A 17678-nucleotide genomic window follows, 5' to 3' on the forward strand; every position below is an offset into this window, starting at 1 on the left:
CAAATTAGCTAAATTTTTTTTAATAATTTGTAATACGAACTAGACACTAGAAAGTACTTATCTATTAAAACAAGTTTATTATAATTAAAAGTAACTATTTATGTCAATCACTTTAACTTTTTCAGATTTCATTGTAACTTCATCATCAATTTATACAATAAATATTCAATTTAAAAACTATTTCCATGTTATCAGCTTTTAATCAGCAATTTAAAAACAATCATAGAAATTGTTTCTTAAAGAACTAGTTTAGAATTTAGTAAAAAGCTTAAACACTTTAAAATTGCATCAATAGTTTGATTTATAATGTGTTGTATAAAAAAATAAATAAAAACAGCTTGTTTAGTGTAACTACCGGGCAAATGAATTGGCAACTTGTAAAAAAAACATAAAAAAGAACAGAAACAAAAAATACTAAAACAGTCTAAAACAAATTAGCTTTAGAATAAATAAATAACAGATATTAAAGTGTTAAAATCTCAAATCAAAAAGTATCATTTTTATTTATTTTTAACACCCACATATTGTAATATATTTATAAATTGATTATCGAATTTTTACATAATAAATATAAAAAAAATGTCTTAAGTAGTTGAAAAAAGCTAAAACTTATAAAACAGTTTTAAAACAGTTTTACTTTGTAAAAAAAAAATAAATATATAAAGGTTTATAAAACTGTTTAAATTCGTAAGAAAAAAGTACATCAAAAATACTTTATTTGCTAAAATTAATGTCATGATAAATTTTTGCTCATAAGTTAAGCTGGAACAAAGTAGTGTTGCAATATTTGTAAAAAAAAAATCAAACTAATTGTATATATTGTCAATACTTATAAAATTTCAAAAAAAGACAAACTTTTTTTGATTGAACTTATGGCTTTATAACATTAAAAAACATTTAATGAAATAATAAGTTGTTATTAAAAACAAATAAAAGTTTTATACTACAGTATCCTGCCCCTAAGCTACGTATGTTAAAACCGGGTCAAAATCAGTAGTTATAGGGTATGTGCGTATTTTTGGACAGTTTTGATTGTTGTCTTGAAACCAAGATTTAATATGCTTAGTATGCATTGAATAATTGAAAAAACTTTATTAAAATAAATAGTATTAAAGTAGCAGGTAAAAAATATTAATAATTTTATTTACAGAAGATATATACAAAAAGAGGTATACTATCAAAATCCACCAGCGTTCAAAATCCACCCAACTTTTTTATTTAATTTTCTTTATTTATTAACTTATTCTATATATTTTTTGCATTTCAATTTATTTTTTTTTCCTATCACTGTTACCCCTAACCCTCGATCGGTAAGCACTTCTCGAATTTGACTGGGTGGATTTTAATTAGGTTGATTTTGATCGCGGGTGGTTTTTGAACGTGTCCCACAAAAAGAATATATCAACATAAAAAATTCTAAAATCTAGTAGTAAAAAGATAAATTTACACAAAATTGTTAGTTAAAAAATTACCTTAATTAAAATATAAACAATATAAGTAAGCAATTAATCAAAAAAACTTAATAAGACATTCCTATCATTATAATTCTTATTCAGTTTAAATTTTTCTGCAAAATTCTAAAGAGATGCTCTTACCTTTACGTATTTTGGTACTCTTTATTAGTAATCAAGGTTTTTCATGATAAATTGAAATTTAAATATAAAAATTAAATACATTACTTAGTAAGTTAAGTAAATAAACAAAAAGTATAAAAAATATTTTAGTGTTGAACAAAACTTATTTTGCATAAATTAGTAGCTGTGAGGCCGCTTAGCTACAAGGCAGGTTACTGTACTTCATAAAAAAGAGTTTAGTTAAGTAATAAAAATAAAAATAAAAGTTAAACATACTTATAAAGTTGAGTTTTCAGAATTTTCAGCTTAAAGCACAAAAAAACATTAGAGGTATAATAGAACAATTTTAGCTTTTTAAGATAAATTTGTTCAAAACCAACAACGGTTTAAATAAAAACAAATTACAACGCTGTAAAAATATAATTCAATTAAACTATTTAAAGAAAAAAAGCTAACAATGTTTCTAGATTGATAATAAATATAATATTGCTTTAAAACAAAGCAGGCAATGCTTATAGAAATTTAAATCATTTTTTGTTTTTGTCTGTAATGGTTTCCAAAAGCTTCCCAGACGTATTAATGTTTGAATCATCTCTAAAAATAGTATTTTTTGTTGTTAATAAAAACATATATATCAATATAGATAGTGAACTAGATAAGATTTTAAAGAAATTAATAAATGAAAAATTTATTTTAAACTTCACAATATTATATACTTTAGAGAATATGTTATTATAAGTTCACAAAATGATAGCTCAGTATCATTTTTGATTATCTGAACTTATTTCAAACTTAAAAAAGTTATAGTATGAGTACATAAATAAATAACAGTGTAAACAAAAAAAAAAAGTTATACTAAACCAAAATAAATAAAGTTAATCTGAATAAAATAAACCTTTCTAATAGTTTAATTGCGTTCAAAAAAAGTATATAATCAATAAATTTACATGATATTGGACATTAAAAACAATGGTTAAAGGTTTTTTAAATAAAATCTATAAATAAGTCTTACGTCGTACGGATCTGTAATAAGAATTAATGTAGGCAACATTTTAGTGACTAGTTAAAGTTTTCTATTACCATTTTTTAGGTAATTATTTACGTAAAATATTTTATTTGTGTTATTCTTTTTGTACAAAGACAATATTTAAAATAAAGTAAATTTTAATATTTGTATTATTAATAATTGAATAGGATGGATAGGAGCTATACAAAATGAAATTATACATGTGTGTATAAATTTTGAAAACTACTTGTTAATAGTTGACTAATAAAATCCTAACGAAACAAGTTTGTTGGAATATACATTGATAACCTTTAAAAACTCTGTGTAAAAGTGTTATCTTTTTCACACAGAGAAACGTGCGTCACCAAAATAAAGAAAGTTCTGTGCAAGCTGTTGTTTTTATCATATACACTTCTTTTTGCAAAGTAAATATGAAAGTAGACGGGCTCATCAAAGAAATAGTAGATACCAGTATATATTATTGTTAAAAGACTACAACTTTTTGAAATACATGTTACCCTAGCGTATTGAAGAGACTAGTTTATCTATCAGTTTACTAAATTTAATAAGTATTTAAATCTCATAAATGGAGAAATTTGATGCATTCATTATAAGAAATATGATGATAGTGTAAGAAAGTTAGAAATTGAAAAAAATATTGAATGTTAAAAGTCTGTAGTTATGTGAATTATGTCTTTTTATGTTTATATTTAAGAAAAATTTGTTACCAGTTTGATAATTACTTCAAAAGTATAAAAAATATTCATAGTTAACCAACTTACGAGTTTAACAACAAGAATGGTCCTAAATCACTAGTTTACAATGGTAGTAAATTATGTACTGAACTACCATTATGTTTGAAAAGTCTAATTTTCAAAGATTCCAGGAAAAACATAAAAATAATTTATTAAATAGTGTTTATTAAGGTCATAAATTTGAACTGGTTCTCTTATATTTACTTTATATATAAGAGGATACCAACAACAGTTTTTTAATACCCAAAATTTATGTTTCTGTATTTACTTATTGGGTTACAATAATATTGGTTCAGACTATACTGCAGCATTTTTATTTGGCCATTCTTTAGATAATTTAATAACATTACTATATTAAAAACATCAAAATATTTACAAACTTCTATTCAACGTATTAAACTTCTAATTCAACGTAAAAACATTTCATCTTATTTAATTTCTACCTTCTTTAAAAAGAAGTTGAAACCAACCTTTTAAGTATCTTCATGTATGCTATTAGGATTGTTTATTCCGCTTTACAAGTTAAGTTAAAGTTATTTTATTAGGTCTAATTTTTTTCTACTATTATTTTTTACTTTTTCAAAGTTTTAGGCTTATACTCTATTTTCATTGTATGACAAATTTTTATTACTAGACAATATTTTGAGTACATTTTTAATAAAACTTTTTAAGTATATATATTACTTAGTTAATTTTCGTTTAATTTTTTATTTTATTTTATCGTTTGTTTTATTTGTTCAGGTTTAAAACTTAAAATTTGAATTTTTTTTATAAACTTGTAATATATTGTAAAAGCCTGTGGTGCATGACTTGATAAACGAAAGGTTCTTTCTTACACTAGGTCCTTGGACAAAACTTTTTGAGCCTAGTTTTTTAACCTTCAATAAACGACAATATAACAACAGCTACTAGATAAAACTTTTAAAAGGTAAAAGTTAATGATGTTTATACGTGCAATGTTTTATATATATCGGGGGTGACGCGTGATGACGATATAAAGGGGGTTCCTGTACACCCTTTATGACATCATCACGCGCCGTTACTGACACGTTTAAAATACTGAACGTATAAGCAAAAGTATGCACGAACTAAAAAAAAAGGGTAACAGCTGTCAATATATGTAAAGTCAAGTATTTTACAGTTTAGCAGTATATTTTTGAAAAATTTTCAATAAATTCTACAGTTGTTAGTCATTTTTATATCAAAACTTAAATTTTCTTTTTTAAGTTTTTAAACTAAAGATAGGAAGAAAAAAATAAATAAAAAACTTACTCTGAATCAGTTTCTATATTTTTTGGATGATTTCTTACAATCAAATTCAGTAGAGAAAAAATTATATCTTTTAACAAAATGCAAATCAGATTTGTGTAAACGAAGTTCATTGGGTTTTGTATTATGAAGTTTCCTATCAAGTATGTTATAAAAAATCCTCCTACAGAGCATCCAACAATGAACAACGAAATAGCTCTAGAAAATTTGAACATTTCAAAAATATTTACTTAATCGAGCACAACTTAAAATTTGTTATAATTTTTACGAAATAATAAAATAAAATGAAAAGTAGTTTAGAAAATATAAGTTAAAGTCATTAATAAAAAATGAGAGTATTACAAATATAAATATTAATAATTTTTATTTTTAGCAAACTTTATTTTGTCTTATTTATATAATCATAAAACTACGAAATAAGTATTAAGTAGATGAACCATCGGAAATTAAATCGGATAGTAAAAAAGTTGACGTTATTCAAGCAATACTTTATTTTTGTTTTTGTTTTGAAGGTATAAGTTACAATGTAAATGAATCTTAAGTACTTATGTAAACTCAAAAATTATTTCAATTAAATTTCATGCACATCCACCTTTGTGATAAGTTTGAGTGGGTGCACGACTGTTCAAAAATTGCACAGTTCAAACTCTTTAAAAATGTTTAAAGGGCCACAGCTCAAAAAGTAGTACATATTTGAAAAAAGTAAAAGAGAGTATGTAGTTTTTATTAAGACATACAAACTTTTTTTTCTACAATACTTTAAATTTTTGGTTGAGATATGGCTAAAATAAGTTTTAAAATATAGCAAACTTTAAAGTTAGTGTAAATAATTATTTTTTTTTAAACTACCAAAATCTTATAAATTAGACCTACACACGCGTCTTTTATAAAAATATATGTTATTCTTTGAGCTGTGGACCTTTAAGCATATTTTAAAGAATTTGAACTTTTGGAATTTGAGTTGTCATGTAACATAGTAAAACATGCTATTGGTTAAAAAATAATTCTTAAAAAGTGATTTTTCTTTTTGTTTATAAAAAAAGTATTTATAAAGATTTTGTTCCATATATAAACTTACCTTCCATTAACACTTATGTGCTCAGCAGCCCATGAAATTCCAGTCGGAAAAACACTAGCTATTCCTAGTCCATAAACAGCAACTACCACCCAGACTAATTGCTGGTAATTAACTGCATATGATGAGTAAAATGTGAAAACTGTTGCGCTAACGGTTGTAAGAAATGAATTCATAAACATCATGCCTGTTTAATAAAACTATAAGTACTTTATTTTATCAAAAAAAAAAGTCTTTAATATTCTTTTTGATTTTTAAAAGGTAATTTTAGTTATTTTACTATGAAATTTTTAAGCTAGTCTAATACAGAAAATTATTTTCTAAAGTATATTAAACACTATTAGACAGAGTAGTATTTGTATAATATTAGAACTAATAAAAGTATTAAACTAAATAAAAATATACAGTGTAAGTCTTTTTACAAAAAAGCTCTGACAAATTTATTTTAAAATTAAATACAACAATTATAAATAGGGTTGCCTAAAATTTTTTGAATTTTTTTTCCAGGATTTTTGAATTTCTTCCAGGCTTTTTAAAGTACAAGTTTTTTGTCAACTTATAGTATAAATTAAAATTTAAATAAAAAACTGTCTTAAACAGTATACAACTTTAAGAAAGATACTGCAATACCATTTTTATTGTGTTTTATAATAAACAAAATTCTAAAAAAACATATTTTATATGGTAGATTTTTCGCATCTAATCGAGATTTTATTAATTTACATGTAAAAGCTGTTAGAAAATCTAGTCTTTTAATGACTTTTGTTCATAATTCTAGGTTTTTTTCAAAATTCTAGGTTTTTTTCAAAATCATTTTTATTTTTTGGCCTAAATTGTCAAACTAAAGGTCTTTTTTGTGACCCTGTATAAAGCTTTAACAGTGATATAAATTTTACATATATATTAAAAGATTTGTGGTAAAACAAAACCTATATTATTTTAAAATTTCCATTGAAATCTAATAAAAATTTTAGTATCTTAGAATCCTATTCAAATAGATTTATGCAAATTGTATAAATTATACGCGACCGGTTTCGGTGGCAAGAGATTGCGACCTTTTCAAGCAAAAAATAAAATATGAAACTGCATATAACAAAGTAAATTATTTATACTGTTATTTAAAAACTTATTCATGCGTAAAGAATATAAACAAAAACAAAAATGTTGCATATTCGAAAATACAAGCATATCAGAGTATATTTAGGTAAAATTGGTACTATTTTTTTTAAAAACTAACTGAATTAATATAATGAGTCAAAGAAAAAAACTGAATTCAGAGCTTTTTTTCTTAAATAATAATAGTAAAAAAATATTTAAACCTTGAAATTTATCTAAATGAAATTAAGAATTGTCTAAAATTGTGATTTTAAGCCAAGAGTCAAGAAAACATTAAAAAAATTCAAAGTCGCTGAAGTATTCAAAATCTAATTTGTGTTAAGTTAACATTACCGTCAAAAGTTAAACGGATTTAAGAACTATCTAAAAACATTCTAAAAATTTATCTAAGTTGAATTAAGAACTATCTAAAAATATTTTTTTTTAATTTATGCCAAATGTCAACAAAAACCCAATGAAAAAATCAAGAAAAATAACCTATTTTATACTTTAATTATGATTTGGTTTAAGTTTTGTCTGCTTTCCAGTTAATTAATAATTTTTTTTTTCTGTGTCTGCATGAGTTCATTAATTCCGTTCTTTTGTTGATGCAATTTGTACCAGATTCAAGTATTAATAAAGCTTCTTTTAAGCACAATCTGCATGTCATAATTCCTAGTTTAGATTTTTTCTCCCTTTGTAATATTTTCCAACTTATTTTGTATTTCATATTTTAATTTTTTAATTTATGGGTTCAGCGACTTTGAGTTTTATTAATGTTTTGTTAACTCTTGGCTTAAAATCACAATTTTAGACAATTCTTAATTTCATTTAGATAAATTTCAAGGTATAAATATTTTTTGAACATTATTATTAAAAAAAAAACAAAAGCTCTGAATTCAGTTTTTTCTTTGACTCATTATATCAATTCAATTCTTTAAAAAAAAAAAAAACTAGTACCAATTTTACCTAAATATACTCTGATATGCTTGAATTTTCGAATACGCAACATTTTTGTTTTTGTTTAGATTCTTTACTCATGAATAAGTTTTTAAATAACAGTATAAATAACTTACATTGTTATATGCAGTTTCATTTTTTATTTTTTTGCTTGAAAAGGTCGCAATCTCTTGCCACCGAAACCGGTGGCGAATAAAATATACAATTTGCATAAATCTATTCAAATAAGCTCTTTACGTCCCAGTAAATTGAGCATTCTTTTTTAGTTAAGGTAAATAACTATAGAATCTTATTCAAGAATTATTTAAACTAATATTTTATACTTGAATAATTAAAACTATTAGCGATATAAATTCTACATATATACTAAAATATGTTTTAATAATTCAAATATAAAATATTAGTTTAAATAACTTTCGAATAATATTATAAGTTATTAAAATTTTTATTTATCTAAAACCTAATACATAAACAGCATAGTTAAACACTAAGATAAACAAAAAACGTGTAATGAAAAGTTATTTAACATGTAACTCATATGAAAACTTGATATAAAAAACTCTAACTTTTAGGAGTGAACTTTATTGATACGAATACAGCAAGCAATCTTCCAACAGTAACAGTTCCCCAAAACATGGTGTTAAGAAAGCTACCTTGTTCTTTGTTCATTGGGTTGTACAGTGGATTAGTAACAAATGTGTATAAAAATGATGAAAAACCAAAAAATATCCCAGAATATATAAAAAAGAACAGAGTCATTAAAAACATCACTGTTGCTCTGAAATTAGATTTTGACTATATTTGTTAAAACAAGAACTTTTGAAATATACTTTATAAAATATATTTCACTAGATATATAAAACTAAAAGATATACATAAAACTAAAAGATATATAAAACTACTATTTTACTTGGTCACAAAAAGTTAATCTGAAACTTTATATTATTTACGATTAAATAAAGTAAAACCATAAATAACACTGATAATAATTAATGTAGTTACAAAATACTCATTTTACAACTATCTTCGTAAATAAAAAAATTAATATTTTTATTCAGTAAAGTTAAAATACAAAACTTTCTATAAAGTTTGTATAAAATATATACTGAATATAAAAGAAAGTAAATTAAAAAACTTAAAATTAAACTTTAGTTAATAGTCATAGTTGTGTTAAAATTGTATTGAATCATTGAATGTAGTAAATATTTAACAAAATTATGTCATTACAAGTAATTCATTTCAGTCTTAATAGGTTAACGCATTATATTCTTCTTGAAATTAAACTATCCACCCTTAAAAAGTTGTAAGTAGGCTTAAACAGATATTAAGTCGAAAAAAATAGTTACTACTAACCTTAATTTTAAATTTATTTTCTTTAAATTATGTTTAGAATTTTCTTCAGCTTTGCAATTTTTATTCGGCGGCCTTATGCTTTTCGAAAGCATAAATGTGTATAAAAAGCAAAATGAAACTAGCAAAGTTGTTATTGCACAGATGAAAAAAGGCCAAGCTATCATTGGAAAGTGGTTAGTTTCAGTATCGTTGGAACCTGTATAAAAAATACAAAATAAACATATATATAGAACACATTAAACAGGTTTAGATAATTTTAAAAGAGTTTAAGAAAATAAACAAATTTAAAAGTTTTTCTTTATGATTTAGTCAAACTTTAAAGTTTGTAGCTTCTTAATAATATATTTTAAACAAAGTAAATATTTTTAACCTTCTTACAGCAAGTATGCATAATCTACATTTTCATAACTTTTCTAAAGTATTTGTTCTGTAAAATAACTTTTCATAATCTAAAATAATATATTTGAAAAAACTAAGTTTAGTACAAGTTAATTAAGTGTCAAAAGAAATTTAGAGCTAAAACCATTAATTCAAACTATACAAACAAACAAAAACATTTGATTTTTTATTTTTTAAAGAGAATAAAGTTGTTTTCAAACAGGTTGTTTTCAACTTATTCAAACAGGAAATAGTTTTACTTAACTAAAATGAGCAATAAATGCTGCTCTTAAATTAGAAACTGAAAAACGTATCTTTTCTGTAATAAATGTAGGTCTAACTAAGCACTACAATAGCTGTTTTTAAAAAATTTTTGCATTAACAAAAATATATATGTATCATTATACCAACGTAAAAATACAGCTTTTCAGCCTGTACAAGAAACTGTTCAACAAGAAAACTGTTCAAGAAATATAGCAAAATAAATAAGTTCAAAAATATTTTTTAACAACAAAAAAAAAGTACCAAAATTAAATTATATTTTCCTTTAAACAAAATAAGATGTAATTTATATTTGCTCAGTTTCTATAGATCTTTTGTTTAAATCTTTTATAGTTTGTAATGTATATCTAACTTCAGACTTTACTCAAAAAATGATATTAAACATTAAACATACTAGATGAGTTTGAATTTTTCGTAGTGCTGAGATTTGACTTGTTTAAAATGGTAGTAGACTCTATAAACGGTTCAGCAAACAGGGGCGCAATACATGCACCAACACCAAACATGAACTGTGTAAATTGTACATAAGGAGGTGATTTTTCTTTCCACAACTTTAATAGAAACAAATTTCCTGCTGTATAATTAAAAACTGCTTTAAAAAAATTCTTTACGTGTTACAGAAAAACATGAGTTTGCATTGTCACATAGTAATATATTTCACATAATTATTTATTCTATTGTACAGGGTTGCTACTCGTTTTTTCAAAATTTTTTCCAGGTTTTCCAAATTTCTTCCAGGTTTTTAAAAGTACACATTTTTGGGTCAATTTAGTTTAAAATTAAGTTTAAGGTAAGAAACTTTGTTAAATAGTATAAAAACATTGAAAAGATACTGTAAAACTACGTTATATATGTTTTTAATAAGTTTTGATGATGACAAAATATTTTTATTTATATGATAGATTTTTCATTTCAAATCAAAATTTTACTACTAAACATGTGAAAATTGTTAAAATTCCAGGTTTTTCTAGTTTGTTTTTGCCTAAATTGTCAAATTCCAGGTTTTTCTAGGTTTCAAGGTAAAGTGGCAACCCTGATCGTTATTGAAACACAAAAACTATAAGTTACTATTTTTACTTTAGAAACGAAAAAAAAAAACTTTTAAAATTGTCTATAAATAATGTAATATAGAGACAATATTTCAATAAAGAAGTACATATATATAAAAGTATATTAATAACGAACTACATTACTTATAAAAATAATCAAGATGGTTGTACTCAATAAGAACATTTTTATTGTTTCATAAGTTTGCACTATTTTAATGATATGGGTCTACTTGCTTTTTAGAAAACAATCTTAGTTGAGTTTTTTTTATAAAAGCTTTTATTGTTTTATTTCTTGTATTTAAGTTCAATTTTAATCAAAAACTATTTTTTTAATAAGTTTTTTTATTGATGGCCATAAATAAAATTCCATGAGATTAATATTTAGTAGTGAGTTTTTTTTTTGTTCAAAAACTTTTAAAAGTCTAACTAGTAAAAAAAACTGAAGTTCAGGCCTTTCATTATTATCAAGTAAAAGCTTTCATCTCTGTTTTTATTTTTAGAAGTTTTTAAAGTATACTAAAAATATTTCCTATATATTCATGACCTATATGCTTAAGTAGCACATAAAATAAATCATCAGTTTGTTTCAATATTAGAAAAATAAAATTTTACTTTTTTGAAAAAATTAACCTCCTTTACTCAAGAGTGAGTAAAACAGCTATATAGTACAAAAGTAACTTTCAATATCTTAACTTTATTACTTGACTCAATACTAAAATCTATTTAGATCTCTCCTAATTTGGTAGTGAAAAACTGATAACTTGTTTTTTATGTTTATATCAATACTTCAGTATAAATTATATTTTGAATTTCTAAGTTAAACTTAAGTGATTTTGTAATGAAACTAACATTTCATTTTAGTATTTTAAAGCTTGTGAATAAATATGGAATTTTTTGTAACAATAAAAGCTTTTCCAAAACATTTTTCATTATTTTCAAAACAAGCTTTTCCAAAACAATTTTTATAACTCTTAAAACAATTTTCGAAAACAATAAACAATATTGTTTACTTAAAGGAGTTACATTTATTTCAGTGCTTATAAAACGGAATTTTACTTGCAGTAGCAGTTTCGGCAGAGCATTCGACAAGTGTGCTTTAAGTTAAGATGCATTTTAAGCACGTTAGATTTAAGAACTAATGTTTTCTTGTGTGTTTAACTTTAGTTCTCGTATAGAGTGATGTAATTGTATCTTTGTGTTGTTTAGTTTATGTAAATAAAATATAAAAATTGTTTTGATTGTTGTATTAATATACTATAATAATCCCTATTACCCCCCTTTAACATCTGTGTATCGAGACATTGGAAACCATGTGTGGCCTGTATTTTAGGAATCTTCTGATATTTAGGAATTAGGTGCCTTATTAATTAAAAAACGCAGCGAAAAAAATACTTTAGTTTATTACTAAACAACTTTTTAACGAGTTTCAAATTTTGACAGTATAATTTGTGATAATACTTTACTTTGCGACATTTCACTATGATAATAGTAAAAAAAATTGTGTGAATAACTTTCTACTTTGAAACAGCAAGTCTACAATTATAATACAAGTGTGTGGTAGTGGTTTATTTAGTTTTGTTAAAAGTGAAGCTTGATGTCAAGGATTTTTTTGCTGGAAGTACTATACAATTTTTGCGGTTATTTCTATGTATAGTTTTATATATGATTTTTTAGTGCTTAAATGCACAGTTTATTTGCTAACAAGCATAATATTTCTTCTTCTAAGTGCACAATATATGTTGAAACTAACATAAGTCGCATGGGGGCGCAGTATTTTGATTATAAAAAGCACAGTCTTTTTACTCTAGTGCACAATGTTCTTTTGAAGATGTTACAATTTACATAAGTCGTCAGGGGACTCAGTACTTTAGTGACAAATTGCATTTTATAAGTTGCCAAGAGAGCGCAGTTATTATATTTTTCTAAGCACAGAAATGTAAAGTAAGAACCGCATTAAAATTTAGAATTACAACAGCAGAATTGTTCTTTTTAATAACGTCTGAGTTTTAGCTGATAAAACTAATTTTCCTATGTGTTTACTACTACTAGTTTATTGTTTTGATCTGCTGATTGATTGTATTAAAGTATAGATTGTATTTGTTTTAAATTAGAATGTTTGAATGAGTTTTCATCTTTCTTAGTCGTTAAATGGCTTATCGTTTGCCACGTTTTATTACTCGTTTCAAGTTCAAGTATAAAGTTGTGTTAAAATTTTCCCTTTGAAAGAAATCAGAAATAAACTCCCCTTAAATTTAGCAGTCGTCGCTTGTTAAATAAATTGTTGCGTTTGTATCTTTTTAACGTTGTTTGAAGCAAATTGTCGTTTGATAACCACAGCTTTAAGCACACCTGACACCTTGCTGCTGCATGAAACTTTAAAAGTTTTTTTGATTATAAATATGACAATAGACAAAACATAAAATGAAGATTTTGTGTTTATTCTATTACGTCACGATCAAAATTCCTGCTGTCATTGTTTCCAAAGCCAATCGATGTGATGTTTTGCTGATTCAACAAACCAGCTAGAAGACAGAAAGTAAATGTTTCCTAAAAGAATCAAGACGTTGTCAATGATCCAATTGATGTTTCACAAGCCTCTGTTAACCACCAGAGGACAACAAGCCCAAGGACACAACCCCGAGGACTACAAGCCCAAGAATTTCGAGGACAACAAGCTAGAAGCCAACTAAATGACTATCATTGTTACCTTGTTGTGTTTTATCAAAGTTTTCGTAAATTATGTAACTTTTGAGATAATAAGAAATACAGTTTCTTTTTCTTACTTTTTTTTAAACCGGACTTTTGATACTGTTAAAAAAGTTTAAAGTTAAGTAGAATTTTAAGGATTTAAATTATTTAAAACCAGGCTTTTAATACTAGTTTAAAAAATAATAAATAAGTAATGTAATGAAACTAACATTTCATTTTAGTATTTTAAAGCTTGTGAATAAATATGGAATTTTTTGTAACAATAAAAGCTTTTCCAAAACATTTTTCATTATTTTCAAAACAAGCTTTTCCAAAACAATTTTTATAACTCTTAAAACAATTTTCGAAAACAATAAACAATATTGTTTACTTAAAGGAGTTACATTTATTTCAGTGCTTATAAAACGGAATTTTACTTGCAGTAGCAGTTTCGGCAGAGCATTCGACAAGTGTGCTTTAAGTTAAGATGCATTTTAAGCACGTTAGATTTAAGAACTAATGTTTTCTTGTGTGTTTAACTTTAGTTCTCGTATAGAGTGATGAAATTGTATCTTTGTGTTGTTTAGTTTATGTAAATAAAATATAAAAATTGTTTTGATTGTTGTATTAATATACTATAATAATCCCTATTACCCCCCTTTAACATCTGTGTATCGAGACAATTTAAAAATTTTTGAAACAACTTAAGTGTGCATAAATGTTTTGGGTGTTTCTCTTTAAGACAAAAAAGCCAGGCTGAGTGACGAAATCTAGCATGCGTCAGTCTGAGTTTATAAAACAAAAACTGATTTGAGCCTAAAACTTAAAAAAACAGTTAATTAATTTTAAATACAAAACATATTAAAAACAAATTTTTCAAAAATATATATTAAAGGTCAAGATTTTAGCCTGAATTTAATAAAAAAGTTTAACTTAGCCAGAGTTTTCCTGAGGTTTTCCAAAATTTTAAATTAGCTAGGGTTATCCTGAGTGTGTGACAAAACTGGTTAAATAAAAACAAACTTAGAAATCTTTGAGAAGTCAAATACTAAGATTTAGGATAGAGCTTAAACAAACAAACATGTGAAAAATAAGTAAACCTGTATCTAGAATACCCATTTGAAAACCAACTGTTGAAACAAAAACTGCAAGCAAAACATAATTAACAAATGGAATCAACACATTCCCAATAACTGCTAAAGACAATGCTATGAAGAACATAAGAGAGCTTTCCATTTTTCTATTCAATAAAAGTTAATAAAATTTATTAATTATTTTGTGAAGTTCAAAAGTGCAACCAGAACTTTTTGTTAGAAATAAAATCTATATTTTAAACTAGTTATAAAATTGGTAACGACTATGATTTATTATTTAACTTTGTTTGACTTTAAAAATGTGTTCAAAACGACCGTTATGAAAAAAAAAATTGAAAATTGCTTAAAAACATTAATAAATAAAAAATCATGGAGTTCAAAATCTTAAACAATGTCAACTGACAAGTCTTTTTGCATTAAAAAACCACGTGAATAAACTTTGAAAATTGAAGTAACAAATTATATTTAAGTTTTTTTTATTCTCAAATCAATAATACTCACTCATAGAGAAAGCCACTAGACAATGATCCAACCATATAACCTACGCTCCTAGCAGGAACAACAAAAGACAAGTCATCTACATTTAATTCTAAATTGAATGCTAAAGTAGGCAATGTTGGCCCTAAACATGATATAGAAGAGCCCTGTTTATAAATCAACTTTATTTGTCTTAAACATATCAATTTAAATGAAACAAAGAAATTTAAAGTAAGAGTAAAAATGATAAAACTTTTTTTTTTACAAACATAAAAATATTTGATGTGATATTATTATTTACATTTGATATAAAAACGTCTAATTAAACTTTAGGCTTTTAAGAAAGTCAAAAACTTACAAGACAGAAAAAAGCAGCACCAAGAGCAAAAGTTTTAAAATAAATTATGAACTCTTCATTTTTCAAACACATTTTAAGCTTTCATCTACAAGACATTGTTTATAACTATAATTTAAGTAGCTATGTAAGTTGGAGTATGTAATCATTTGTTTTATTTTGTAACTTTAATGAAAAAAAAAGAATATTTTTTTCATTTATAACATCATCAATTAAAATTAAAATAATAAAATAAGTAAATGTTTATGTTGTTAAAGAAAAAGTGTACTCAAGTTTCTGAAAGAAACTTAAAATTTTACTACTAATTATTTTAGATAACAAAGTGATTTTAAAATGTACTTGAACAAAAACAAACTGTCAGATAATGTAAAAAAGCGCTAATAGGGGAGAAGCACTTTCTTACATACTAAACTCAATTTAAAAGAACTGTAACAAATTAGATAAAAGAAGTAGGTACAATAAAACTAAAAATGAAATTAAACTAATTCAAGAGAGGTTAGGGAAATTTACTCACGCAAAAGGTATTTATATACATAAAATTGAACCTAATCACTTAACATAATATAAAAAATAAAAATCTACAATCTAGACTGGACCAATGTCATCTAAACCCAATTGGTATAATTGTTAACGTTGCATTGAAATAAATTAATTACAAGCATTATTTAAAAAATGTAAATAACATTTCTATGCAATGTGTTTATAATCTGTATATTCAGTTGGTTTAAAGCAGGGTTTGCCAAAGTGGGCAATATCGCCCCTCTGGGGCGATTTTAGTAAAGGGGCGAAAGGGGGGCAATAACTAGTAAGGAGGCGAATGGGGGGAAATTTTATAATTTTGGGCAATCATAAAACTTTTACTTTTTATTTTACTAATTTTAGCTTGCCATTTAATATTTGACCCTGAGGTAAAACTTAAACAAAAAAGTCCATTTTGTTTACGTAAAATATAGATTTCATTCAGAATATGTAGATAAGAATGTAGAGTTTTTCAGAAAACGTCAAGATGAGAAAACAAAACAATGTAAAATCACAAGCATGTTTAAGAAATCTACACAAAGTATTGATGATGGGCAATTAGCTTCTTATTATCTGTCTCTCATAGTTCCTAAACAAGGACTGCCTCACACCATTGGGGAAACAACGTTTGTTCCTGTCTTAAAAAAAGCTTTGGAAAAAGTCATTTATTATAAAAACACCATTAATGTTTTACGTTCTATTCCTTCAAGCAACAACACTGTGAAAAGACGTATAGATGAAATGTCAGAACGTGTTGAACAACAGTTAGTTCGAATGATGTGCAATATTTTTTTTTTGATGCAGGTTGACGAGTCTACTTTGCCGGAGAATAAATGTATTTTTCTTGTTTGCGTGCGTGCGTTTAGTAGTTGATAATACAACATACATTCTCACAACTAATGAAATTGTATAGCACAGGAAGGCTTGTGTTTAAAAAATTGAAAACTATTTTTAAGTAAATAAAATACCTTCAAAACATCTTATAGGAATTGCAACAGATGGTGTTCCGTCTATGATAGAAAAGTATCATGGATTAATCACATATTACAAAGAGTTAAACCCTGACATATTTACTATTCATTGCGTTAGATATTGCCAACAATTAGCTGCAAAAAACTTGAGCGTTCGTTTAAAGGACTAATTAAACTTTGTGATAAAAGCTGTCAACAAAATAAAAATGTATGCAATACAAAGTTGTCTGTTAAATAGGTGTGCAATGACAATGACAAAGTTTTTAATAAGTTGATAATGCATACAGAAGTGATTTGGTTATCAAAAGGAAACTGTCTAGAAAGTTTTTGGATGTTTTTAATTTAGTTATTGATTTTTTTTCTGATAAGGCATTTGTTGACAATCTCTTTGAAAGAAAAATAGACATTGCTTACATGTCAGACTTATATGGTAAGATCAACAATCTGAAAAAAAAACTTTACAAGGTAAAAACTTGAATCTTGTGAAAGTCAAAAGTAAGATAACAAGTTTCAGAAACCAACTTGAACTTTATGGGAAAAATGCAAAAATAATCAGTTTTCACTGTTTGCAAGTTATAGTAAAGATCAACAATCTGAAAAAAAAACTTTACAAGGTAAAAACTTGAATCTTGTGAAAGTCAAAAGTAAGTTAAGAAGTTTCAGAAACCAACTTGAACTTTATGGAAAAAATGCAAAAATAATCAGTTTTCACAGTTTGCAAGTTTAGAAAACTTAAAACTTCAACTAAGTTAAGGTGAAGTAGAAGTATTTTCATCTT

The 17678-nt window shown here is 24.9% G+C and overlaps 1 protein-coding gene across 1 annotated transcript; it reads right to left on the bottom strand.

The window, feature by feature from the left end:
- Positions 1-741: 741 nt before the first annotated feature.
- LOC145834594 (solute carrier family 60 member 1-like) lies at positions 742-15490 on the bottom strand. The gene is made up of 9 exons (XM_082942063.1): positions 15414-15490; positions 15080-15222; positions 14585-14724; positions 10142-10321; positions 9088-9283; positions 8301-8512; positions 5683-5866; positions 4608-4802; positions 742-2168 (listed from the first exon to the last, which is right to left on the bottom strand). Exons 1-9 carry the CDS (start codon positions 15483-15485, stop codon positions 2102-2104), a joined length of 1389 nt encoding a protein of 462 aa, XP_082798189.1. The 5' UTR covers positions 15486-15490; the 3' UTR covers positions 742-2101.
- Between the last annotated feature and the right edge of the window lie 2188 nt (positions 15491-17678).

This window comes from Thalia democratica, chromosome 4 (genome assembly GCF_965202585.1).
Source record: "Thalia democratica chromosome 4, ktThaDemo2.hap1.1, whole genome shotgun sequence".
Taxonomy (NCBI): Eukaryota; Metazoa; Chordata; class Thaliacea; order Salpida; family Salpidae; genus Thalia; species Thalia democratica.